Here is a 27,148-nt window from a genome sequence, read left to right on the forward strand (position 1 = left end):
AAGTTTACCTGAAAAAAAAAAGACTGTGCTGAGTTCCTAAGAATGTATACAGATATACTGGTGAATAAGTGAGAGAGGGAGAGAGGTTGGTTATCAGAAAACGATCAGAGAAGAATATCTTAGAAGTTTTAAATACTTTATGATGGCTCTACTTGTATATCTGATTGTGTACCAAAAGAAATTTGTCAATAAGTCAGTTATAACCAATATTAAAATGTTCCATGTCTAGAAATTGGTTGCTTTTCCTGCTTAGAGCTCTCTGCTTAAAAAACCTTTGATAACTCTACATTACATAGAAAGTAAATGGTAATTTATTTAGCCCTAACCAGCTATGTCTCTCCCCTCTCTCACTGTATACACTCTGTTCCAGATACGTGGACCAGGATCTTACAATAGGATTCTTCCTATCTTGGGCTATTTGAAGAGGCCCCAGGGACCAGACCTCTATGCAGGGCTTGCTAAAAGATTGTAAAACATGTCTTCAAAACCACCCTAAGGGTAGAAAATAAAGATGGAAGATGTCAGAGGCACAGAGTAATCACATGGCTGAGGTTGGCTGTTGTATTTGAGTAGTAAAGCAGAAAGTCAAGGCCTCATTGGCAGCAGGGTCTATCTCCACTAAGACAAAAAGGGGTATGTGTGTGTGTGTGTGTGATAGAGAGAGAGAGAGAGAGAAAGAGGCAAGTGAGCAAGCTGAAAATATCTTAAGTGGGCTTCCATCCCAAAGGGTCAACTGAAGAAGCGTTGAGATCTCAATGGTGGCATGAACTACCTGAAGCTCAGGAATGACCAGGATCACAAGGGAGAGGTAGCCAGATTCCCACACGCTACTCTGAGGCCAGGGAAGGACACTGCAGTTAATCAGCACACATGCATTATGAGAGGGAGAGAGCCAGTGCTGGACGTGTGCCATGCCCTGAGGACAAGTAAAAACCGGATCATGATCGTATTGTCTGTGAGACCTTTCTTAGTAAGACCATTTTCTTGTGGAGAGGGGCCCAAGTTAGCAGCCAGCTATTTAGCACCATAGAAAGTGGGGAAGAGAGCAGAAACCTACTTTAAGCCTGAAATGAGCAGGGACTGTCAGAGGGAGAATTTTCAATTAGAGAAGATGTGAGTTTCAATTGTTATGATGGCAGGTACACATTGAATGCTTGAAGGTGGCCTGAGGACTTTTTTTTTGAGAGTATAAGAAGACTATGGATCCACCTGGAACTTCATCCCAGGAATGAGGAAGAACAGCTCATTGTACAAATTTAACAGGGAGTAGAGAAAAGTTGTTTTTCCCTCTGTATGCCCAGATCCTTCTACAAACCAGGGCACACATGCTCCAACCAGTCCCCTTCCTCTCCTTCTCTTTTTCTACTTCATAATAAAAGACTACAACATGCTACAGTGATTCCCTTTCTAAAAACATAGGAAGGGAAAATCTCTCTTGACCTTGTACTCTACTGTCCTGCTCCCCCACTTACCTGCTCATCTTTCCCACAGAACTGCTGTGGTTGTGGGTGCCCTTCCTCCCCTCACACCCTCTCAAGTCTAATCAGGCACATGTGCAAGTAACTCTTGAGCATTCATTTCCGTCATCAGTGAGCTCTGTATGGCCAAATCCAAGGGCAGTCCTCATCTTTGCAACCAGTAGGAAGCAACATGCCCATCTCAGCCCTCACATCTTAAAACTCTTCCCTTGCCATTTGGAACTGCCTCTTGGTTCTTCTTTCTTATCAGTGGTATCACCTAATGCCTTTCCTTTGCACTCATTTCTACATTTTGGAATGCCATAAGCCTCAATTCAAGACCTCATCCCTTCCTACCTACCCTCACTTCTTCACTGATACACATAGCTCTCACACTATAGCTCTATAAACTAGGACCCCAAATATGTATCTCCATCCTGATCTCTTGCTATTATCCTAATACATTTCCTTACCCATTCAACATCTCTCCTTGCTTCTCTGATGGACTCTAAAAATTTTACACATTGAAAGCTGACTTCCTAATTCCCCTCACCTCCCTAAAATCTCCCTCTGTCTTTCCCAAAACCATAAAGAACAATTCCCTTCTCACATATGCCCTGTCCAAAACACCTTGCAAACATTCTTGACCCCTCTCTTTTTTATGCTATCCCACTCCAATCCATCAACACATGCTGTCAGTTGTACCAACAAAACACGCTCGGAATCCAGCCACTGTGGACCACCCTGATCCTAGTGACCATGGTCTCTCCCCTGCTTGGTGCAGTGCTCTCCTGACTGCTCTGCCTGTTTTCACCCTGTCCTTTGTATGTTGTCATCACAACAGCCAGAGAGGCCACTTTACAACAATTCAGATGATGTTATTCCTCTGTTCAAAACACTTCAACGGTTTCCATGGCCCTGAAATTTAAAGCCAATGTTCTGAAAAAGCACCAAGAAGACCCTATAGCATCTGGCCCTCATACTCTTCTGTGCTCACTGCCTATTGACGTTTCTCATTGTTCTCACTGCTCCAGCTGCACATGCTCTTTTCCATTCATATAAAATGGCAAGCACACCTGTGCCACAGGGCTTGGGCACTTGCTCCTAGCTCTGATTGTACCACTCCTAACCACATGCTCACTTCCACACTCTCTTCCACTCTCTGCTTTAATGTAATGTCAGCACTAGGATGTACCCAGACTGCTCTGTATTAAAACAGCACTGCCCTATCCTGCTTAACCTCTCTATCTTGCTTTATTTTTCAACACATCATTATCACCATTATCATCAGCCGACATATATATTTGATTGTTCATTTACTTTTTCAGTCCATCTCTACCAGACTATATATATTCCATGATGGCAGGACTTAGTTTTGTCACAGGTATATCCTCAGCCTGTGAACAGTGCCTTGAGTATAGTTGACACTTACCAGTAACTATTGAATGAAAAAATGCTTCCTAGTTTGCTCTAGCCTTTCCAAATGCTGTCCCTGAAGACCAACAAAGCTACCCTTGGAGTGGGCTTGTGGGGCCGTGGCTTAACACGCTTCTTGGGACCCTCTCATCCATATTAGATTGCTAGATCTGCTTCTGATCAAGCTTCCTACTCATGAATCCTAGGAAGCAGCAGATAATGGATCAAGTGCTTGGGCTCCTGTCACCCATGTGGGAGACCCAAATGGAATACAAAGTTCCTGGCTTCAGTCTGGCCCAGTCTTAGCTATTGCAGGCAATTGGGGAGTGAACCAGCAAATGGAAAATCTCTCTCTCTCTCTCTCTCTCTCTCTCTCTCTCTCTGTGTGTGTGTGTGTGTGTGTGTGTTGTCTGTCTGTCTCTCATTCTGCCTTTCAAATAGATGGAAAAAAATAAACTTTTTGTAAAGTAAAAATGAAAGTCCTCCTTTATCCCCGTTTCTTCCTCCCCATCCCCTTCTGACCCTGTTAAAGTCTCATGTGTCCTTTGACACTCGAATTCCATAGCATGTCCTCTGTGACACTGCCTGACTCAGGTTTAATTTCTCTTTCCCAGGAACTCACAGCTTTCAGTTATATTTTATTCTAATCTAGTTTGTGCTCTGAACCACCCCATCATCCTGCCTGTCAGACTCATGTTCTTCCTTTCTTAAGTTTCAGCGATGACCAACTGAACAGCCTCAGGCCCTACCACGTAGTAGAATTGCAAAGGAACTGCCTCTAAACATAAAATAATATGAATCCTTTTTTTTTTTTTTTTGACAGGCAGAGTGGACAGTGAGAGAGAGAGACAGAGAGAAAGGTCTTCCTTTGTCGTTGGTTCACCCTCCAGTGGCCGCCGCGGCTGGCATGCTGCAGCTGGCGCACCACGCTGATCTGAAGCCAGGAGCCAGGTGCTTATCCTGGTCTCCCATGGGGTGCAGGGCCCAAGCATTTGGGCCATCTTCCACTGCACTCCTGGGCCACAGCAGAGAGCTGGCCTGGAAGAGGGGCAACCGGGACAGAATCTGGTGCCCCGACTGGGACTAGAACCCGGTGTGCCGGTGCCACAAGGCGGAGGATTAGCCTATTGAGCCACGGCGCCGGCTATATGAATCCTAAATTGGGCATTTTCAACCCTGCCACAGGCGTTTTCCCCTTCCCTTCTCTTTCTCCTCATCGCTGATATGTCCCCTACACATAGGATGTCAGTGTTCTCTTCCATGATCTTTCATTTACTGCCCACCCCTTCCACTGAGCAGCCTTTCCTGTGACTATACAAGCTGAACACATGTTCCCTCCCTTGGCCTAACTTACAGTTGAAATGCCCCTGACCAAGTATATTATAAAGCTAAACAACAAGCTCAGTAAACATTTTATCTAATGTGTTCTCGGAGGAAATGACACGGGGCTGTGGAACACAAAAAGTCTTTTTTATGTCTTCCCTGAAATTGTCTGGAAGATGAGGCCACTCGGTTACCTTTGCTTTATGTCCCCTTGGAAGATCTCCATTAGGTGTTTGGCCAAGAAGACGGTAACTGTTCATGACAAAACTTGGAAAAGTTAAAAAGTTACGGATGAACCAATGCTTTTTCATTCTATTTTTTTTCACTTCCTATTCATTTTTGTTCTCTGAGACCATTTGCATGAGAAGGAATTTCTTTAGGAACCTTGGTTGAGAACATATTTGTTGGCAACAATGGACCTGGAGATAAAATTATCCCACAACTTCTATGGAATGAATTTATTGAGTAGAGGCTGATACATCTTCTTTAAAGGCTACCAGCTTACAGAATGCCTTTCTCTATAGCTTTGCTTCAACCTCCTCCCATGATCTCAGGCAAAAAATGGTCTTATGTTTTTGTGTTTCTGTAGCACCCTGTTCCTCTGTCTGATGTTGTACTTACAATACTCTATTTCATAAAGATGTATTAATTTTGTGTGGCTGCCACTACTATATACAGATTATAGCTCAGTCATCTCCACACACACAGAGCATGCATGAAATAGACATACAGTCAAAACTGAAGAATATATTGAGCTGCAATCTGCCCTGTCCAATTGATAGAGTAACTGAACACTTGTTGAGTAACTGCTACATGCCAAGTATTTTGAGATAATTGGTTTTCTTTCCTTTTTTTTTAAGGGAAGGGTTTATTATCAGGTGGGGGAACCCAACAACCAAAGGGAGAGGGCAAGAGAACAAGAGAGAGAGCAGGAAGCAGGTCCTGTTATAGTCTTGCAGGGGGGTAGGAAAGTGAGATCAATGAATCCCGTTAGGTTGGGGGTGGAGCTGACGCTTGTGGTTGGGCCATTTGGTCACCTGACTTTTAGCCAGCCAGGCTAAGCTTAGTACCAAAGCTTACTGTGCAAGGTAGCAATGGGGGCCAGAGCTTAAGATGGCACCCAGGGCTGAAGATGGCACCATGATAAAAGCACCATTTACTAACATCCCCCCCCTTTTTTTTTTTTTGACAGGCAGAGTGGACAGTGAGAGAGAGACAGAGAGAAAGGTCTTCCTTTTGCCGTTGGTTCACTCTCCAATGGCCGCCGCGGTTGGCATGCTGCGGCCGGCGCACCACGCTGATCCGATGGCAGGAGCCAGGTGCTTCTCCTGGTCTCCCATGGGGTGCAGGGCCCAAGCACTTGGGCCATCCTCCACTGCACTCCCTGGCCACAGCAGAGAGCTGGCCTGGAAGAGGGGCAACCAGGACAGGATCGGTGCCCCGACCGGGATTAGAACCCAGTGTGCTGGCGCCGCAAGGTGGAGGATTAGCCTAGTGAGCCGCGGCGCCGGCCCCCCCTTTTGTTTTTTATAAAGCAAATATTTTATGGGATTACACTGGCTCCAAAATCTAAGTTGGGTGGAGGGATGATCATCTGTCTTCTAGGGCTACTTCCTGCTCGCATGGGGCAATGAGTTAAACTCTGCTGGCATAGGGGGATATCTCAAGTCATGATCTCCTGAGTGCGGAGCTGAGTATATCCCTGTAGCAGCATTTGGTTGACCACCTGCTTGGTGAAGGATTTGATTCATTCCATTATTACCTCCTGTAAAGACTTAAACAGACAAGTAGTATAAAAGCCAGGGTGAGAATAGCAGCCAATGGTCCTAGGAGTGGCATTAACCAAGTAATGAGAAGATTTCATAGAGAAGAGGAAATGAGGGGGTCTCTGGAACCTTGTGAAGACTGTCTGAAGGATGTGGTTTTACCTGGCCTGATTGGTTAACATAATAACAACACTAGGTCAGTCTGTTCTAGAGTACCACGCCTGTTAGTAAAGTGAGATGGTTTTCTTTAGTCCTTATAGTGACCCTAGAAAGCATTGTTATCCTTGAATTAAAGGTGTGGAGAGTGCAGAAGTGATTCACCCAACTGGATATTTAGTAAATAGCAGTCCTGTCTTTGAACTAAATTCATGTGAAGGCAAACTCTGTGAATTTTCTCTTTTTCTATTAGAGCTTAAATTATCTTTCAGACACCACTTCATTATGTTTAGTTATCAACTCTATAATAATGTGAAAAATATTTCTAACTCTGATCATCTATTTGATGACCTGTCAGAATGACAGACTAAGAAGGAACTTTAAAGATCATCTAGTTCAGTGCTCTTATTCATAGATAATAAAATTGCATCCCAGAGAAGAAAATCACCTTATCCAGCTTCTCCCCTATGGGTTGGAGTCATCTTCTTCCTTTTGTGCATTGTCCCTACCGAAGTTACTTCTACACCCTTACGAGTCAAGTAATTCCCTGCACAGTGGGGCCCATATTGACCTCTGCCCTTTGCTGCGTAATTCCCCTTCACATTCTGACTCCTCCAACACATAGTAGAGCACACCCTACTCTTGGCTTCTGCTCCCTCTGCCTGCAATCCCTCACTTAGCCTTCACATCTTAGCTCAGGCACCTAAAATCCTCTTCCTGGAAGCTTTCTGTCTCAGTTAGGTGAAGTATCTATGTGATCTGATGGTACAAAGCTCCATCACAGTGCATGTTCCCTCTTGTTGGTTGTTACCTGTCATGTCTGCCTTGCTCATATGGCTGGGAATTATGCTTTGTTCATTTCTGTATCAGCAGCCCCTCTTATAGCCCCTGATAAGATTGTCTCTCAGAGAATTTTGAATGAAAAAAAAAAAGTCACTCACCTGGATTCAAGTAGGCAAACATCAGAGGATGCGGTGATGTTGAATTCTCACCTTGTTTTGTGTTCTGAAGGTGTTTCTAAAGCCGCTCCTATTGAAGATCCAAAGAATCCCACCATTCCATAATTCCAAAAATAGGTCCTGGTCTCTAAGGCCCAGGCACTGTCTAGAGTTGCTCCATTAATACCTGTGGGAAGTTCTGGCATGAAATATGAAGCAGAGCATCTTCATTCTATGCTGATGATTTCTTTGCCTCTGTTTACTTCCACTAAAGGAAAAAAATGCTTTCAAATGCTTTTTATGTATTTGAAAAGTTGAGTAACAGAGAGAAAGATCTTCTATCCCCTAGTTAATATATGCTCACAGCAGCTTGGGTTGGGCCAGGACAAAGCCAATAGCTCAGAATTCCATCTAGGTCTCCCAGGTGGGTAGCAGGGACAGTTACCTGGGCCTTCCCAGGTACAGCACGTGCACACCCCTGTGCAAGGTGTTGGTGCCAGGCAGTTGCCCTGCTCTGAGTCCAGCTCTCCTTGACCATCTTAATGTACACACACAGAGCAAGGGGAGCTTCCCCATTTAGAAATGCCCAAGGGTCATCATCAAAGTGTTGGCATTTGTACCTGGTCTGGTCAAGTGGTTTGAAAGTCAGCAGGCTTGGGACATTCAAAGCATGGAGAAGTTGATAAGGAGGTGGATATGGGGATGAGTAGATGGACAGAATGAGATGAAATACCGAAAGACTTTCTGAAGAAATGTGTTTGAGGCAAAGCCTTTTCTCCTCAGCATGGAATTTCTGACTTAGCAAAAGTGAAGAAACCACACGTAGAGTATGCCATGAAGCAGAGCTGGAGCACAGAGGCCTGGCAGGGCGAGGGAGCCTTGGCTTTGTGTGGAATATTTACATAGCTGTGCCCACAAGAAGCACTGGGCAACAAGGCAGACAATTAGCATTCCTCATTTGTTCATTTGCAAATCAAAACAAACTGAAATGTACCACATTACTTTGGTCCTCTCCTAATCCTAAACACTGCTTAAGGGGACCAGCAGTGGGGTTTGCGCACTGCTAGCTGCAAAATAACCAAAGCATAAAGGGAAATAATATCCCTATTGCTCTGAAGAAGAAAGCAATCCCCTTCTTTGGGTTGTCTTGAAAGATCCTTCAGGATCTGACCACTGCCTGTCCTTTCACTCACAGATTTGACCTGTTCTCTTCATGCTTCCTGCTCCATGGCTCCTGATCTTGAGCGAGTTATGTAACCCCTGAGAGCCTCCGTTCTCTCATCTGCAAAATGGAAAAGATACCCGTCCTACAGACCTGTGGTGATTATTCGATGAGAGAGTGCGAATAGCGTCACCAAGAGTCTATTGATCACACACGCACGCCAGCCCCATGTCTGAGGGTTTCGTGTTATTACTCTATGGTCTGCCTGCCAGGCGAGCCACGATGCCTTCCTCAAGCTATCATTGTATTATGAGCTTTTGCCTTTGTTGAGTTGTTTCTCAGAGTTTGCCATTTTTGCATTAATTCTCAGACATCCTAACTGTGTTGAAAACTAGGACAAAGGGGCCGGCTCTGTGGCGCAGCAGGTTAAAGCCCTGGCCTGAAGTGCTGGCATCCCATGTGGGTGCCAGTTCTAGCCCCGGCTGTTCCTCTTCCAATCCAGCTCTCTGCTATGGCCTGGGAAAGCATTAGAAGATGGCCCAAGTCCTTGGGCCCCTGAACCCATGTGGGAGACCTGGAGGAAGCTCCTATCTCCTGGCTTCAGATTGGTGCAACTCTGGCTGTTGCGGCCATCTGGGGAGTGAACCAGTGAATGGAAGACATCCCTCTCTGTCTGTACCTCTCTCTGTAACTCTGTCTTTCAAATAAATATAACAAATCTTTTAAAAAAATAAAGAAAACTAGAACAAGGAAAATAACTCTCTCACCTATTTCCCCAATAATAAACACGTGCTCAACTAAATGTTTGCCAAAGGAATGTTGCGAAGAATCGTGATTCTCAGTGGGGCCCAGATACTTCCTGGCCCTATCCTCCCATACCATATTGGGGACCTACTCTGTGTCATTCACCAAGCCAGCTACCTTACATACAAGAGCTTGGCTAATAGCCCTGCAACCCTAGAAGGCAGCAGTTATATAAACTGTTGATAGATGACTGCAGAGTATCAATTAATATAAATGGCTCGAATGTGAAATTCAGGTCTTTTTACCATCAACCCACTAGGGGCATACATTGAAGACCTGAGCAATCCTCATGGTCCAGCATGAAAAACAAGACCCAGACTTCTTCAGCTCAGACCTCCTAGAGCTCAAGCCATTCCTTTCCTGTCTGCCAGCCCTTTGGTTGTTTGCATCTTGCCAGGATTAGCCAGACCAGTCTGTACTCTGTAGTCAGAAAAAAAGTAGCTGAAACATTTCCTGGCTTAAAAACAATAAGAGTACAGAAAGTTAAATAATCAGCTCGCTCTTGTTGGTTATTTACCATGTGCAGGCAGTATTCAGGGCTTTCTCTAACGTTGCCTTTAATTTTCCCAAACATCCTGGAAGGTGAATATTCTCATCCGTCTTTTCCACAAGAGGAAGCCAAGATAGAACGGGGACTCTAAATTGGCTGCTTGGAGCTATGGTGAGTCCTAGCCTGGCTGAACCCAAAGGCCTCCCCTAAGTGGCACCAGTTGGCCTGAGAAAGCAGTTTCCCCACCCCCACACCTCAGTCCCAGCACTCTCTTCATATCCCTCACAGTGAGGTGTGCAAGGGTGTTTCCTCGTACCAGGACCAATTGCTCAGTCACCACCCTGCGACTCAGGCCAGTGAAGTGGAAAAATAGCTCTTCCTCCTGACTCTGACATCTGTCCCTCAGGCGAGAGCCAAATGCTCAAATTGCCAGGCCAACGGCAAACAAGCCCACATGACACGTAGAGAGTATCAACACGCAGAGGGTTCTGCCGGAGTTCATCCATCCTGGAAGCCAGGCTGACCCCAGTAGCCAGTTGCATTTGATCTTCTCTCTGCTGCATGAGGAGAGGAAGAAAAATGCACTGATCTCCAGAAAAAGGGTTTGTTTTGCTGAAAGTACCCTTGGGCAGTGCCCTTACCCTCCCCATAAACCACAGCACAAGCCAGCTCTCTGGGAGCGGCTGCTTCCATTGACTGACCTGTCTATGCTCTTCTGACTTTCCTTGTTCCCAAGCAGCTGAGAGACACCCAGGTAGAGGAGGAAGGAAAGGACCAGACAGATCCAGACCAAATCCCATCCTGCTCCTTGGCATCTGTGTGCAGGAGTCAGGCTTTGAACTCCTTTGAGTCACAGCTTCTTCCTCTGCAAACGGGAAGAAATGGCAGGATTATCATGAAGACTATAAATGAGAATGTATGGGAAAGCGGGCAGCATGGAGTAGCTGCTTGGCACATGTGAGCTGCCTTCCCTCCCATTTCCCCATGTTCATTTGTAATGCTTTTTTATTAAAAAAAAAAGAGAGAGAGAGAGAGAGAGAGCAATTATAATTGTCACTGGTTGCTTTGCAAGCTAAGTGCTTTATAGATTAATAATATGCGATCTCTACTTGAACGCCCTCACAGCACAGCAGCCCTGTCCTACATCATGTCATGGATTTTTACAGAGTTGCTTTTCTCCATTTTTCTTTTCTAGTAAGGAAGTCCAGATGGGTCCCAGATCCATTCTCATACCCTAGATAGCCCATTGCGAGGGTTAGCATCAGGCCTGCTTTGCATCCAGATGATGTATTCATAACAAGAGCTGCCTCCTGGTCCTCGCCCACAGCTGAAGGCCTCATTTCATTTGTTTCTGATTGTCCTCCAGTGTTTACATACCTCACATATTAGTAGGATCTTTTTTAGAGTACAGGCAGAGGGTGAGCCCTCCCAGATCAGCTTTCCCTCCTAGCACTCCTTTTCCTCTGCTACCGCGTCCCCCCAACGCAGCCTCTGTGTTTTTTTATCAGCACTCATTTAAATAGAAAAACAATTTTAACTGTTGTTTTTTTTTTTTCCCTTTCCTTGTACAGGAGGCTCACTTAGCATTCTCTGAGAACTGCTACTGAATATGGAGGAGAGGAAAAAGTTAGCTCTGGGATGTGTGATTTGCCTTTTTCTTTCCCTGCCATAGGAAAACCCCATCACCTCCACTGAATTTATCAAGGGACTTATTCCATCCAGGGTCCAGTGGGAGCTGGGCTGACTCCAGACTCAATGTTAAAGAAGGTGCTGTCTGCTTGCTATGTTCTTGCCTCTCCTTATAATGTTTTTCCAATCCAACAAAAATGTTGTCTCAGGAAGGACATAGTTCTTGAGCCAGATCTGGGACTAAGTCCTGGCTCTGCCCTGATCGTAAGCCCTGCAAGGACCTTGAGTGAATTTCTCTGATCCTCAGCTTGTTTTTTCTTCAAAAGCAAGCTTGCCTTCCACCTTAGGTGTGGGGATACGTGTGAAAGTGGCCCAGCTGGGGGTGTAAGGGAAACTTCTGAGTACATATCACTTCTGCTGGTTGTAATGGCTCTGGACACCCAAGCTTCTGTCCAGGTCTGGCAGGAAGGAGGGCTTCATACACCATGGACACTCACCTGTGCCATGTATATTCTGTCCCTTGAAACACTGGAGGTAGGCAAAGAATGTTGGAGAGCATGTCCTCTGCCCAGTTCTTTTTTTGACCTCCTCTTTTCCAACCATCACTATTTTCTAATGCGTTCAGTCTCCTTTGTTATCAAAAAGATGTAAGGAATAATCACTCTGGCTGATATCTGATAAATCCTTCTCAGTTTATGATACTTTTGTCAGCATGTAGAGATTTCCAAGTGTCTGTGGACAGTTCTTAATTCTCTTACCTAGCTAGTTTAGCCTTCTCATCTTCCATTAGGTTAAAAATGGACAGAGTTCTGAAAATCAGTACTGTTTAGAAATCTTTAAGTCTATACTTGCATGAATGTGTTCTGAATTTCAGCAAGCTAACCTGAAAAGCAGGAGTGAATTAACTGGGGGAACACTTCCAAGAGGCAGTAATTAGAGCAAATGTATGGAAATTCATACTTTGTTTTTAAAGATTTATTTTTCAAGACAGTAGACAGGGAGGAAGAGATGGAGCCGTTGGGCAGGAGAGGGCGGGGAGAGGATTTTCCGTCCATTGGTTCACTCACCAAATGGCCACAAGAGCCAGGGCTGGGCCAGGCTAAAGCTAAGTGCCATGAATTCCATCCTAGTCTTCCATGTAGATGTCAGGGACTCAAGTACTTAGGCCATCACCTGCTGCCTTCCCAGGGATATTAGCAGGAAGCTGGATCAGAAGCAGAAAAGCCTAGGCTTGAACTGGCTCTTGGATATGGGATTTGATTCCTGCCTCCCAAGCAGTGGCTTAATCCATTGCACCACATCCTACCCTCCTCCCCTACCTGACTTTTATTCAAGGATGCCCTGATGTAAATAAGCCAAGGTATTCTTCATTTTTACCCAATATGCTGCCAAAAAGGTGAAGTTTCCATTGTACATATTCCCAGTGACGAATCCTACAAAGAGAAACTGGCCCATCTGAGTGATTATATTGATTCTTACCTTTTCCTCTCTTCTCTAGAACCAGTGCATCCTCTCTACCCTACATTCAAATTCCACTCAAAATGGTTTCAAGTCTTTACCTTTTAAAATGAAACTCCCACGTGAACTCCAATCCATAGATGAGAAACACACCTTGGCCTGTATGGAGATGATGATATTAATACAGGCTGCAGTTCCCTGGGTCACTGAATGTACCAGGCACTGTACCAAGGCCTGTAATGTGCTCTGCCCAATTGAATCTTTACAGTTCTCTGAGAGGTCTCATTTGTCCCATTTTTTCCAGACAAAGACCCCAAGAACCAAGAATACACAGCAAGTTAAGACAGAACATTAAGCATCAAACCAGAAAATCTAAGTCTATTGTCAGATTTGTGCGATGAGTTTTGAGGCCATTCATTGCTTTCAAGAACAAAAGTCTCCACCAGGGAAACCCAGGAACTTATTAAGAGCAGGGCATGAGACAGTACCTGCAGTTTAGCAGTCAGAACTTAGGAGATGTGTGACAGAGGCGCTCTGTGATAGGATGCCATGCAAGTGCAGCAAGGGAAAAGACTCTGTCATCCCCAGCTGCACCTGCTGCTGAGCCTTGGCTGGAAGACAGCCCCCAGGCATCCTTTTAACTGCACCCTAAAGTCTGTAGGAGGAAGCAGTTTTTCCTAACAGCCTGTTTAAAATCCACAAAGAACATTGATTGGGCGATAGTAGAAAGCCACGTAATAATTAGTCCTGTACTCACTCCTGGGGGATTTGACTGGAAAGAAGATGTAGTTCTAACTTTGAGGGCCCAACTCACTATGTGACATCAGAGCAGCAGAGCTAAGATCTCATCTGATTAGTACTGTGCTGACAAAACACCTCTCTCCCCTTCATCAGCTCCCTCCCTGCTCCGAACCCTGCCCCACCTGCCCTCCTCCCTTACAGGATCCACTAATCATTAATGGACCACCACAGATTGTTTGGGTTGTGAAAATGACGCTTGGTAGGATTTTATGTCTTTAGAGTCACACAGTTGTTGGAACTTTGAAAGTTGAAAGCCAGTCTGAGCTCATCAGAACCTGTCAGGCATTTGTGCACAAGACAGCAAGTGTGGCTTCTTGTCTATAGGACAGAGAACGTTTGGGGAACATTTTGAAAGACTTCAAAGTTTTCTTGGCTATTCAGTCTCTCTTCTAAAGCAACGTTGGGTATGTTAAGTGTAAAAGTGAGTGGGAAACATATGGATTAAATTTTGTTGAGATCACATATGGGACTCAAAATGATAAAGGATGAGGAATTCAGGGCTTAAGGACTCCAAAATACTTTGCAAATAATTCAGGCCTTTGCAAGCCACATTTGGCGGCCTCCTTCCATCCCAAACATAGAGACTGGTTGGGTGACAGACCTGCTCAGTGCCCTCCCGTCTGCTCAAACTGCTAAGCCCCAGGAGATATCTGCAGACAGGTTTCATGTGTTCTTGTTTTTCTCAGACTGAAATAAAGAGATTGGGTTTCTAGGAAGGCCAAAGTCTGTACTAGAGGACTTTTTACCTTTCAGAAATGTCCAAATGGAAAAGAAAAGTTGGCAGTCCTGAGCTTTATTAATCATGTGTCACTTCAGGTTATTGGACATGGTTTATATCCTATTCCTGCTCTTAATATCAATGATGTTTCTGTGCCAATAATGATAATAGGAGCCATGTCCTACATTTCTGTAGAGTTTTAATTTATAAAGCATATCACTGGCACATACATATTACCTACTGAGTACACATTGCATATGTTTTCATAGATGTGTACACATACACATGTAACATGTCTTATGGCAAACGATGATAAAGTACAGAGCATTAAGGGGTGGTGCAGGCAGGAGAACTTACACAGCACTAGGTTCAAAGTCAGAGTTTATAGAAGACTTCCTAGAGGAGATAATATTGAACTAAGTATTTAAAAAAGCACGTTAAGAGCTAGCCATGGGAAGGTATGGGGAGGGCCTTCTGTTCAGAAGGAGAAGAATTTATGAAGACTCAGAGATGAGAAAGAAATCTGCACATGTGGGGAATTTCACGGGGTTCAGTGAGTCTAGGGCCTGGTTTGTGATCGGCTTGGTGCAGTGAAAAAAATTGTGGGGCAGAGGATTGGGAAATAACCTGTTTTATCAGGCCAAATAGGTAACAGCAAGATCAGAGAGGGTCTCATGTCATGGGAGCTTCTGAAGGATTTCAGCAGAGAAAATGTTGCATGTAGATCTGCATGTCAGAGCTGGGATTGAGCAAGTCGGGGGCAGAGGACAATATTTGAGGCAGGGAAACCGATTTAACCTGTGTTAATTGCTGGTAGAATAATCCAAGGAAGAGAGAATGAAGGACCAGGCAATGGGGAACAACAGGAAGGCTTGTGTTTGAAAAAATGTTGACAGATGGCAGCGGCCTGTAGGGAGGTAGATGGAAGAGATGAACAGGCATTGAAGTCAAGTGTTGAAGTCGTGAATGGCACTTTAAGACAGAGACCCAGAACTAGAGAAATTCTGAGAGGAAGAAAAGTTCTTTCTTGGAAGTCTTAAGTCCAATGTCCTAAATGGAACTGAAGGGCAAGGCCTGAGTTTGGGATAAAACCTTGGCACTCTGTAGCATAAAAACTGTCATTATTCATATAGGAGTGGATGAGTTGACCCCAGGAGATGTAGAGAGTGAGGTGAACATGAGAGAGAATGTAACAGGGATGAGGAAGAAGAGCTTCCCTAAAAGATAGAGCTCTAACAGTGGGTAGAAACTGGCCTTGAAGCCCAATGCCTAGACTCCAAAACTTCCAATCTCCCGAAAGCAAGCAGAACTAAGTCATCTGTTGTCTAACCTTCCCTGGGCTCTTTATGTGTACAAAACTACATAAGCTTTGCACATAACTCTGTGGTTGATGAGATTGTCCCCATTTACAGATTGGGAAACTGATTCTTGGTCAGAATTGCCCACCCTTGTCTAACTCTAGTGTCTGTGCTCATATTACTCAATAAATTGTGTTCACTGCCTTTAAATAAGTCAGGGTCCCTCACAGGAGAGGCAGACATGCTGGTCGCTCACAACAGTCAGTCTGAGAAATGCAAAAGTAGAGGTGACTACTAAAAGCCCCATTCACAAACAGGATTCCTTGTGCTCTGTTTTGTACGGTCATGATCTGGGGTTGGCTGGAATGTGTAGAAATGGGTTTTCTCTCGTAAACTGATAGCCCAGTCCATTTGGAGGGAGAGATGAGCCACCACGGAAATACCCAGTCCCACACATGCCTGCGGCTACCCTCTAAATTCCCAACCAGGTTGGAGGCACTCAAAACAAAACCTCCTGTTCTCTCCCAGGACTGCTGGCGCCTGGAGCCTGCCTCCTGCTCCTGCCAGAGGCTTAAGCCAAGCCAGCCTCAGGACGATGGGGCGGGGGGAAGGCAGAACAAACAGAGTTGGGGTAGCTCCCTGCTCCTAGCCAGTCATCTCTCCCAGAGGGAGGTATGAGCAGGCATCTGGGCTTTGTCACTGCAAGGAAACTCAGCTAACAGGACTAAAGTCTTAGATGAAATGCAGCCAATGGCATCCATTCACAGAGCCAGCTTGGACATGGGCACGGAGAGAGGCAGAAGCTCACGGAAAGAGGCTTTGCTTACCCTTTTGTGCCTGCATCCTGGGCCAAAATACAGGCTGAGTACGTTTGAGTCTACAAACTGTCAGGCTAACTCTAAGTCTGAATGCAAATGCCCACTCGCAAGTCCCTTGACACCTGAGTTGTCCTGACGCCCACCCCCAACTCCAGCTCCTACTAGATTGTGAGCTTCAGGAGCACGTGGCTACATCTCTGTATGGCTCTGATGCCCACCTATCTATAGGTTTTCCATTTTAAAACAATAGTTGAAAATCAGTGTGTATTCAGTAAATACTTGCTAAATATTTACTCAGCTAGTGCAAGATGTTCTAGATAGTTGCCAGTGTAATAAATCTCATGGAGTTGACAGTCAAAAAAAAAAAAAATCCCCTGATAATCTTGACCACAGAATAGTCTAGTAAGACAGCAAAGTGGGTACTTAGAGTAATCCCAGGAGACACCCCAAGACCCTCCCATGAGCGCCAGGCCAGGTTAGGGCAGAATGTCTATTGAAACAATTTCCTGGATAGTTCTCCTTGACCAGCTGGGTAGTGTGATTCAACTTTATGGAATCTTGGAAAATCCCAAAGACAAAAGAGATATTAAACATCTCTTCTAATCACTTATTTTGTAGATGGGAGGGGTGAGAAATAGAGAAGGGAATAACTCAATGGTTTATAACTTGGATCCTGAAATTATTCCTCTTTTATTTACTGGCTGTTTGCTTCTGACACCCTCGGTTGTGGAGTCAATGTAATAACAAGACCTCTCTCATTGGATTATCCTGAGCATTAAATGTGATCCTTGGAGAAAAGGGCCTAGAAGAGTCTGTGGCACATGACTCTTAGCGGTGACTGTTATTCATTATTGTCATCATCAGTTCCATGTTATTGGTTCCTATTATTACTCGACTTAGAGGGTTATTTCTCCCAAGCTTTTTCTCACCACAGCTTTTTGAAAATTAAGTTTTTGCTGGGTGGTAGGATCTGCTGATGCAAACTATCCTCATCCTCAAGAGCATGAGACGTTTTATTTAATGTAAAATGCAGAATCTCAAACTGAGCTTTCGGGAAATCATAATGCATTACAGCTTTGTGCCACTGAGTCTTGTCTGCACAGCCCTTTCTGCCTTGGATGCACTCCCTGTCCTCATCCTTCAAGGCCTAGCCTCAGTGTAGCCTCTGCTATGCAGTACTCATTTGCTCCCAGGCAGTCAGATGATCCTTCCCTGGAACTCACACCACACTTCTCTCCTGCCTTGTTTTGTTGTCATTTGTTATGTCCATCTGTGCCCTATCTGATTAGGAGCTCCCCGAGGAAAGGAGCCATGCCACTGTATTATTATTAATTGGCCTTACTACTCTTGCAGCCTTGTTGTTGATCTCAGAGCTTGCCATATAGCATGCTGCCAAATGTCTTATTTTGTTGGAATTTTTATAGTCTCATTTACACTGCATGTAATTAAAGAATATACCAAAGGGGCTGGCGCTGTGGTATGGTAAGTTAAGCCTCCACCTGTGGCACTGGCAGCCCATATGGGTGCCAGTTCGTGTTCCGTCTACTCCTCTTCCAATCCAGCTCTCTGTTAATGGCCTGCAAAGGCAGTAAAAGATGGCCCAAGTGCTTGGGCCCCTGCACCCATGTTGAGACCTGGAGGAAGATCTTGGCTCTTGGCTTTGGATCGGCCCAGCTCTAGCTGTTGTAGCCATTTGGAGAGTGAACCAGTGGATGGAAGACCTCTCTCGCTCTCTCTCTCTCTCTCTCTCTCTCTCTGTCTATAACTCTGCCTCTCAAATAAAGAAATTAATCTTTTTTAAAAAAAAAAAAGCATTCCAAAATACCCAAGTGTAATTTAAACAATACTATAAAGGATACCTATTTACCTGTTACCAAATCTATGAAAGAGCATATTTCTAGTATATTTTAAGTATGAGTTTTGAACTACATTATTACATAAATAGGAACAGTTTTCTTGTTGAATTTCGCATAGCGTTCAAGCTCTTCCAAGTAATTTTGACCATTGATTTAGGCATGTCCCCTAATAAGCAGTCCTTCTGTTTTACCCTCTAAAAATGTGATAAGTTTTATTCTATTCTGTTTTCTACTTTTGTTATTAAGAATATTGACTAAAATAAGGTGAAGAACTAATCTGAATACTTCCTTCATGGCTGAAATTACTTTTGACTGTGGTTGTTCAGCCAGAAATCCTGGCTCTTAAATCACATAAGTAACTCATTTCAAGGACAACCTAATACTTACTTGATATTTCCCATAGAGTGAACTGTTTCCTTTTTTTTCAGATTTATTGATTTTATTTGACAAGCAGAGTGGGAGGGGAGAGACAAAGAGAGATCTTCCATCACTCCCCAATGTGGCCACAATGGCTGGGGCTGAATCACGCCAAAGCCAAGAGCCTGGAACTTCATCTAGGTCTCTGATGTGGGTGGCAGGGGCCCAAGACTTGGGCCATTTTCTGCTGCTTTCCCCAGTGCATTTGCAGGAAGGCTGATCAGAAGCAGAGCATCCAGAACTCAAATCAGCGCTCCAGTATCTGATGCCAGTGCAGCTTAACCTGCCACAACACTGGCCCCAAATGAACTGTCTCTATGTGAAATTTAATCTTCAAAAAGTCCTCTAACATTCCTATTGTTCCTTCCATTTTGGATTTGAGGAAGCCAAGGCTCAGAAAGACTTATTTGTGAAAGATTAGCTGGCTAGAATGTGGCAGAATTAGGAATAAAATCAGGAGGAGTCTTGTCCTGACCCATGTCCTCCCCTGTGCTGCTCACAATCTTATCAGGGAAGACTTACTGAAAGCCATTGGAAATGAAGAATCTCTAATCTATTTGTCATCAAGACCTGGAAGTTTTGTTCATTTCCAGGGAGACTGTGTTGACTGTAATGGTCCTTGCTTTCTGCCCTTCAAAGACAAATGAAGGACTCCAAAAAGCAGCGGTACCCTAGAAACAAGACCACAATCTGGCAGACACAGATACCTACTTGCCAAGTAGAATGTGGAGCCTGACTGCTAGGTGTGTTTCTAACACTGCATGTGTTATTTAACTCTGCCTCAGCTTAGACATCTGTGCAATAAGAATAATGGCAGCATCTTTCCTTGGATTCATTATAAGGACGCAGCAACTTAATACTTGTAACGTGCTTATCAGAAAGCCTTTACCAAGCACCCTGTCACTGTTACTGAGCTGCTGTTGTGGCTGTTGGCAGCATCGTTATTATTGGGAAGTCAGTGTCCTGGATGAACACCTGTCATCACTGCAATGGCATGAGTCACAGAGGTGCTACCAGGTCAAGACTGCCATCATCACAGAAGGAATTTTCGCAAAAATTTGTATTCTCTCTCTCTCTTTCTCTCTCTCTCTCTTTCTCTCTCTCTCTCTCTCTCTCTCTCTCTCTCTCTCTCTCTCTCTCTCCAAATACTGGTTTCTTCCAAGAACAAGGTTCAGGAGTAACTGGAAGCACTCTATTTTCCTGCTTTACTCGGGGTGTCTGATGACAAGCACATGCCTTGCCAGCTGAGTGAACACTCATAGAAGTCAACTTGGAACTTGCTTCCTGGGCACAACTAGGCAAAGCTGTCACCTGACCTTCCTTATCACCCACACATAATCTTCTAAGGAAATGCTGCTGTAGTTGACACAGTAGCATCGTTAAATTGTGGGACTGGGGCTGAAAGGAAGCCAGTGATGGGTCTCTTTCCCAAGCCAATTACGTGTACAGATGGGAAAAGAACATGCAATGGGGTTTGAGGTCAATATCTGTCTTGGTTCAAATCCCACCGTGGCTGTTTACTAGCTATGTGGCCGTTTACTAGCTATGTGGCCATGGACACCTCTGAGTAATCTGTCCAACGAAGTTAAGAACTCTGTAAAGAGAGAAAAGGTGCAGGGCACAAAGAGAGATGTTTTCCCTTGGCTTGGTATATGTCTGCCTATCCAAACACTGCATCCTAAGTGCATATGAATATGGACTTTCTTATTCTCCCCAAGGAAGCTCTGGGTTGCAACTTAGGACTTAGAGTTTCTGGGTTGGCATGTGATAAAATTGTCACTGGGCAAAGCAGAGTGACAGAAATAAGTAATAGTGTATATTAGGCCTGAACATACTTTATAACTCCTCTCTGTTTCTCTGTCTCTCTCTCATACACATAAACACCACACACACACACACACACACAGCCATCTGAATAATTTCTTTGTATACTTTCTTTACTCCTCAATTCACATGTCAATTTCTAAGAGAAACCTCCCCCTGCCCAGGCTAGGCTAGGTACACCTGACTCATACACTCTTATAATACCCTTCGCTTTCCTCCATTCTCTTCTCACAATTTGTTATCACACATTTTTTTAGATGATTTGATTGTTGCTTGTCTTATAGTAAACAATTGTCCCAGTGTGGCTGGAACTGAAGGGCTTTCCAGGACACAAGACGTTATATGCTAAGACCAGGAAAGTCCTGGTCATAGCCAAGTGACCAGTCACCTAGTCTGTCTTCCTCTCAAGTCAAAACACTCCATGAACACAGGCACCATGCTCCTCTGTTTACCACCTTCCCCAGTCCTGGCACAGACCTGGACCACAGTAAGAACTCAGGAAACAGCTGCTGAACCAGTAAAGGAAGGAACAAATATCATCCAAGTAAGCTGACCTACTGCCCTTGCTGAAGCCTATCCTCCACCCCGCCGGCCCTAAGATTATTATTTCTCTTTTACACATAAAAGTCCCCTCTTTTGAATATAGCCATGGTTGGATGAAGTTTAAGGCTGACAGTGTTATATAGTTTCCTTGTCTTCCTTCCATTTGGTCATGGGATTTCTACAGATTTGAAGAATCACTAAGTTTAATGAAAAGGAAACAGTAATAGTTGGGATTAAGACGATGAAAGAAGGTTGATCTGTGTGCTAAAATGCTAGACTCTCAAGTTCATGAGTTTACTTCCAAATCCCTAGGGCCTAGCACACAGTACCAAGAATATAGAGAAAGCTGACTAAATATTTGTTGAATAAATAAATGAATTAGATTCTCTTTCTAGCCCTGAGATGATGGAGTAGACTTTGTGTGCCTGACTCCCTTGCCCCTGCACCTTCTACCAAACCTTCCCAGAAGCGTGACTCAACCTTTGGTATCCCTTCTTGACAGATGGACGGGGCAGCACAGGATCCATCCTTGTCTGTCCTGGCACATCTCTATACCTTTCCGTGTATTTAAAGGGACTGCTATGATCCGTACAAAATTCCCTTGCAGATCTTTAACCCTGATCAACTCCCTCCCACCCACGCAGTTTCGCTCAAGCTCTTCTCCCCACCTGGAATGCAGGTGCCACATCAACTAGCTACATCCTACGGGTCTTTTATTTAAAAAAAACTCAGCTTACGTCCCCTTCTTTAAGAAGCAACCTCTGTGCCATTCCACTTGTCAAAAATAAAATCAGAACAAGTTGGGAAAAAACCTGAAAGTTTATTGCCATACACAACGTACAGATGGCGAACCATGAGACTTGAAACCAAGTGAGAAGCAGCTAGCCTTCCAGCAGCTGCAGTGCGGTTTATAAAGCATAAAGGAGGAAGTATTTTGACCTTTTTTGTGATTGGCTGCTAGATGATAACATTTGTTTTTTCAGGGCAAACTTGTTTAAACCAATTTGTCTAGAGCTGATGGGTTTAATTTTACTGAATCATAGAGGGGTGTGAAGCTTATACCTTACTTTCCTTAAATCACGCTGACAGTGGTGCAGAGTCTACATTTTGTGCCTTGTTTGTGGTTAGCAGTAATGACCTAAGTTTTAGCTACTTGGTTATGGACAGTTGGCTTTGAGGTACATAGGTAAATGGTGGCCTCCATGTTTATTTTTCTTTGACACATCATACTCCTCCATGAAATTCCACATGTTGTCTTTATTGTCCTATAGACTGCACCATCTTCTATGTATTTTTATAGCTTCATCTCCTCCACTAGATGGGAATTTCTTAAGAGTAAGAACTCTGGTTCATCTCTTTGTCCCCAGCACCCAAGGAAGAGAGAGGGCACACAATTAGGTGGTTCATAAATGTTTGTAAAAGGTAAAAAATACATCCGTTATCTACGGCCACAAAAATACTATGTGACAAACACAAACTTATAACTATAAACATTCATTTGCTCAGAAGTCTATTGGTTGATTGGTGGATTCTGATGATCTGGGCAAGTGAGCTGCCGGTCAGCTTGGGTCTCTCGTGTACCTGGGCCATCACCTGACAACTGAGCTGACTCTGCCCTGTTGTGCATGTCTTTTCATCCAACAGACTAGCCTAGCCATGGGCTCAAGTCCTAGGTGGAAGAGCAGAAGAAGAAATTGAAATCTCCAGTCCTCTGGGGGCTTGGGCCCTGGGAAACCATCACAGTGTCACCCCGCCTCATTCTCTTAGCAAAACAAGTCACAAGGTTGACCCAGATACAGGGCATAGAGGAATAGACGACCTCTCCATGAGAGGAGCTGCAAAGCCTCAATGCAAATGATGGAGAATAACGGTGGAGTGGTGAATGGGGATCATGTTTGTGTGCTCTGCCTCAGAGAGGGAGCCAGCAAGGAATGTGTCATCAGGTGTTTCTGTTTGTTTGTTTTTGGTATTTGACTGTTTTTTCCTTGTTGGTTAGAGTCTATCTAAATGAATTTGTCAGGAAGATTGCAAAAAACGGTGTCCTTGCCTTCCTTGGAAGAGAGTGACTTCCGGAGCATAAAAAGTATGCAGGAAGCAGCCGGATTCCACACTCATAGGCACATCGGGTGGGAGGAGGGTACGGCTGCTTCTATCCCGGGAGATCCGCGTTTTCTCATACTTTACTCCTTTCCTTTCAGATCAGCAAGGACCCGATTTTTGTACCCGGTGTCTGGGGACCTTATTTCTCAGCCATGGTGCCTGAATTCTGGCTGAACGAAGGTGGTCAGAGCGTTACTGGGAGATTGGTAAGTTGATGCTTTCTAGTACAACCATGGGCATTTTTACGTGGTCTCCTGTTTTTGCCACACTACTCTGCGCTCCGTCTCTGGAAGGTTTGCAGACTCCTAAGGCAGAGTTAACCGCCTCTTTATTTCCAGCCTGTCACATGACGCCTGTCAGCCTGTTTACTATGGGCAGACATGTTGCTCCAGGCAGGGACGACCACCCCCTTCCTCTCAACTGATCTTTCCCCACACCAGTACATTTTTCCGGCAGTGACAGTGATGTTCTGCTTTGTGAAAATGATGGTGTTATTCCCTAGTCGAAATCCTTCGGCTATTCCCCATGGCCTTTGAGACATAGTTCAGGTAATTTTCTGGACCCCTCATACCCATGTGGACTGTCCCCAGCAGTGCCACACATGGCTAATGGAAGCCTGCCCTCCCTCACACCCTTCCCATGGCTCATGTTCTTCCATAAATCTGTCCGCATGCACATGCTCATTTCCCGGCTTGGGGATTCCTTATCATGTCAATCATCTGATCTATCCTTTATGACACAGCTCCACCCCTCATCACACTTTAATATTCTTATTGGTTTACTAATCTGTCTTTTCTGCAATACTATGAACTCCTTAAAGATAAAGGCCATCTCATGCTTCTCTTTGCATGCAGCTTAATGCCTGGTTCACAGGAGGTGCTTAATAGAAACGTGTTAAATTAATGGGATTGTGTAATAAGGAAGAGAAATGAAGAAATGAACCCTGAAAGTAAGTTGAGTACTCGATCAGAGAAATGGCATACATGGATGGCACAAAGCTAAGTTAGAGAACACTTTGCAGGGGAGAAGGCATTTGTGCTGAGCCTTAAAAAACAAATAGGAACAAAACAGGGCATGAAAGATAGGGATAGTCTTCTAAGCAGAATAACTTAATTTTTTAAAGATTTATTTATTTTATTTGAAAGGCAGAGTTACATAAGAGAGGAAGAAAGAAAGAGAGGTATTTTCCATCTGCTGGTTCACTCCCCAGATGACTACAATAACCAGGGCTGGACCAGGCAGAAGCAAAGAGCCAGTATCCTGGAGCTCCATCTGGGTCTTCCACATGGATGCTGGGGCCCAGGCACTGGGACCATCTTCTGCTGCTTTCCCAGGTGCATTAGGAGGGAGCTGGATGAGAAGTGGAGCAGCCGGGACTCTAACTAACAGCCATCTGGGAATGCCAGCACAGCAGGTAGCAATGGCTCCCCCTGGGCAGGAGAACTTGCATAGGAACAAAGGTAAGGAAGTGAAACTGAAGTGCACTGTCTCTGTCTCTGTTTCTCTCTCTCTCTCTAATGTATATTTTAAAATTATAAATCTACTTGAAAGGCATACTGACAGAGAAAGAGAGAGGAACAGAGAGAGACAAAGATCTTTTCATCCACTAGTTTATCCTCTACATACCTACAAAAGCTGGTGATGGGCCAAGCTAAAGCCAGGAGCCATCTGGACCTCCCATGGAGTGGCAGGAACCCAATTACCTGGACCAACATCTGCTACTTACCAGGCACATTATCAGAGAGCTGGATCAGAAGTGAAGGCAGGACTCAATTCCAGGCACTCTGATATGAGATGCAAGTGTCTCACACTGGGGCTTAACCTGCTCCACTATAATACCTACCCCTCAAATAAGTAAATTAAAATATACATGCATGCATATTTAGTTTTCAGTTTTAGAGAGAGAGACACATAGAGATAGATGGAGAGAGATCTTTCCATCCATTGGTTCACTTGCCAAATGCCCACAGTAGCCAGAACCAGACCAAACCAAAGACAGGAACTTGGAACTCAATCCAGGTCTCCCACATGGGTGGCAGGGGCCCAAGTATTTAAGCCATCATTCTCTGCCTCTCCAGATTCACAATAGCAAGAAGCTGGGTCAGAAGGGGAACAGTAGATAGGACTTGAATCAGCATTTGATGTGAGATGCCAGCATCTCAGGAGGTAGCTTAACACATTGCACCACAGTGCACATACCAACTATGCTATATTAGTAATAATGATTGCAGCTCATTGAGTATTTCATCTACAAAAAAGAATTTTTATATATGATTTTAAAAAATAGATTTATTGGCCGGCGCCATGGCTCAACAGGCTAATCCTCCGCCTTGCGGCGCCGGCACACCAGGTTCTAGTCCTGGTTGGGGCGCCGGATTCTGTCCCGGTTGCCCCTCTTCCAGGCCAGCTCTCTGCTATGGCCCGGGAGTGCAGTGGAGGATGGCCCAAGTCCTTGGGCCCTGCACCCTCATGGGAGACCAGGAGAAGCACCTGGCTCCTGGCTTTGGATCAGCGCGGTGTGCCAGCCGTGGCGGCCATTGGAGGGTGAACCAACGGCAAAAGGAAGACCTTTCTCTCTGTCTCTCTCTCTCTCTCTCTGTCCACTCTGCCTGTCCAAAAAAAAAAAAAAAAAAAAAGATTTATTTATTTATTTGAAAGAATTACAAAGAGAGAGAAGGAGAGAAATCTTCCATTGACTAGTTCACTCCCCAAATGACCACAATGATCAGGGCTGGCCCTGGCCAACCATAGGAGCCTGGAACTCCATATAGGTCTTCCATGTGAGTGACAGGAGCCCAAGTACTTGGGCCATCTCCCACTGCTTTCCCATGTGCATTAGCGGAGAACTGAATCACAAGTGAAGTAGCCAGGACTGGAACCAGTGCTGGGATACTGATGTCACAGGTGGCAGCTTAACCCACTGTAGCACCATGCTGGTCCTGCATGAATGTCATTCACAATATTCACAGTGACTGGAGCCAGCATGGTAGCACCGTGAGTTAAACTGCTACGCGGGCTGCCCATATCCTGTATTTGAGTGTCTGGGATCAAATTCCACCTCTGTTCCAATCAGCTTCCTGCTATTGTGTACATGGGAGGCAGCTGATGATGACTCAAGACACTTGGATCCCAGCCACTCACATGGGAAACCCAAATGGAGTTCTAGGCTCCTGGTTTCTGCCTGGCCCAGTCCTGGATCTTGTAAGGCATTTGGGGAGTGACACAGTGGATAAAAGATTCTCTGTCTCGGCCGGTGCCACGGCTCAATAGGCTAATCCTCCGCCTGCGGCGCCAACACACCGGGTTCTAGTCCCGGTTGCCCCTCTTCCACACCAGCTCTCTGCTGTGGTCCGGAAGGCAGTGGAGGATGGCCCAAGTCCTTGGGCCCTGCACCCGCATGGGAGACCAGGAGAAGCACCTGGCTCCTGGCTTCGGATCAGCGTGGTGCGCCGGCCACAACGCACCGGCCTCAGCAGCCATTGGAGGGTGAATCGATGGCAAAGGAAGACCTTTCTCTCTGTCTCTCTCTCTCACTGTCCACTCTGCCTGTCAATAAATAAATAAATAAATAAAAGGTCCTCTCTCTCCCTCTCTTATTCTCTCTCTCTCTCTCTCTCACTCTTCCTTTCAAATAGATAAATAAACATTTTAAAAGATAATCGCAGTGCCTGATATTATTTTGAAGACTTATTTCCCAGTCTCAACTCCAAGAACGTTTTGTGTAGTCTAGTTTAACCCTCCAAACTCCTGTGATACAGGTGCACTTACTACCCATAACCTGCGAGTGGGGAACAAACTGCAAACAGCTGGAGACCCTGACCCACTGTCAGTGGGCTTCTTTTGGATTCCTTTGCTATTCACTGTTCCCTACTCTTTACTAATTCTGATTTATTCTGTTGTGAATCCCAGTCTCTGGTCTTAGGTGGCCGTATGGGACACAGTAGGAGGAAGTTATATCCCTTTTTGTTCTTTGAGATGTGACTTAGTAGAGAAAGTGCATATCAAAGTGTCTGCACTGGTAGTGCATTGGCCAGACTTGGATGCACTTACAAATCTACCATCTAAAGCAGACAAGATGGGAAAGGAAATGGGAAAAAGAAGGAAAATGGTTGCCAAGTGGGGAAAAAGACGAGGAAACTTAAAACAATGTGAACTGTAAATCGGAAAATAGATC

General features: G+C 44.8%; 1 protein-coding gene across 5 annotated transcripts in view; it reads left to right on the forward strand.

Annotated features, from left to right (window-relative positions):
* FGGY (FGGY carbohydrate kinase domain containing) overlaps positions 1-27,148 on the forward strand; it is a 511,589-nt gene that overhangs the window by 328,304 nt on the left and 156,137 nt on the right. For all 5 annotated transcript variants that reach the window (XM_062193368.1, XM_062193367.1, XM_062193366.1 and 2 more), the window contains exon 9: positions 23,073-23,180. In XM_062193368.1, coding sequence (XP_062049352.1) covers positions 23,073-23,180 — 108 coding nt within the window. The remainder of the gene's footprint in view (positions 1-23,072; positions 23,181-27,148) is intronic.

The sequence above is a fragment of the Lepus europaeus genome, chromosome 5 (genome assembly GCF_033115175.1).
Source record: "Lepus europaeus isolate LE1 chromosome 5, mLepTim1.pri, whole genome shotgun sequence".
Taxonomy (NCBI): Eukaryota; Metazoa; Chordata; class Mammalia; order Lagomorpha; family Leporidae; genus Lepus; species Lepus europaeus.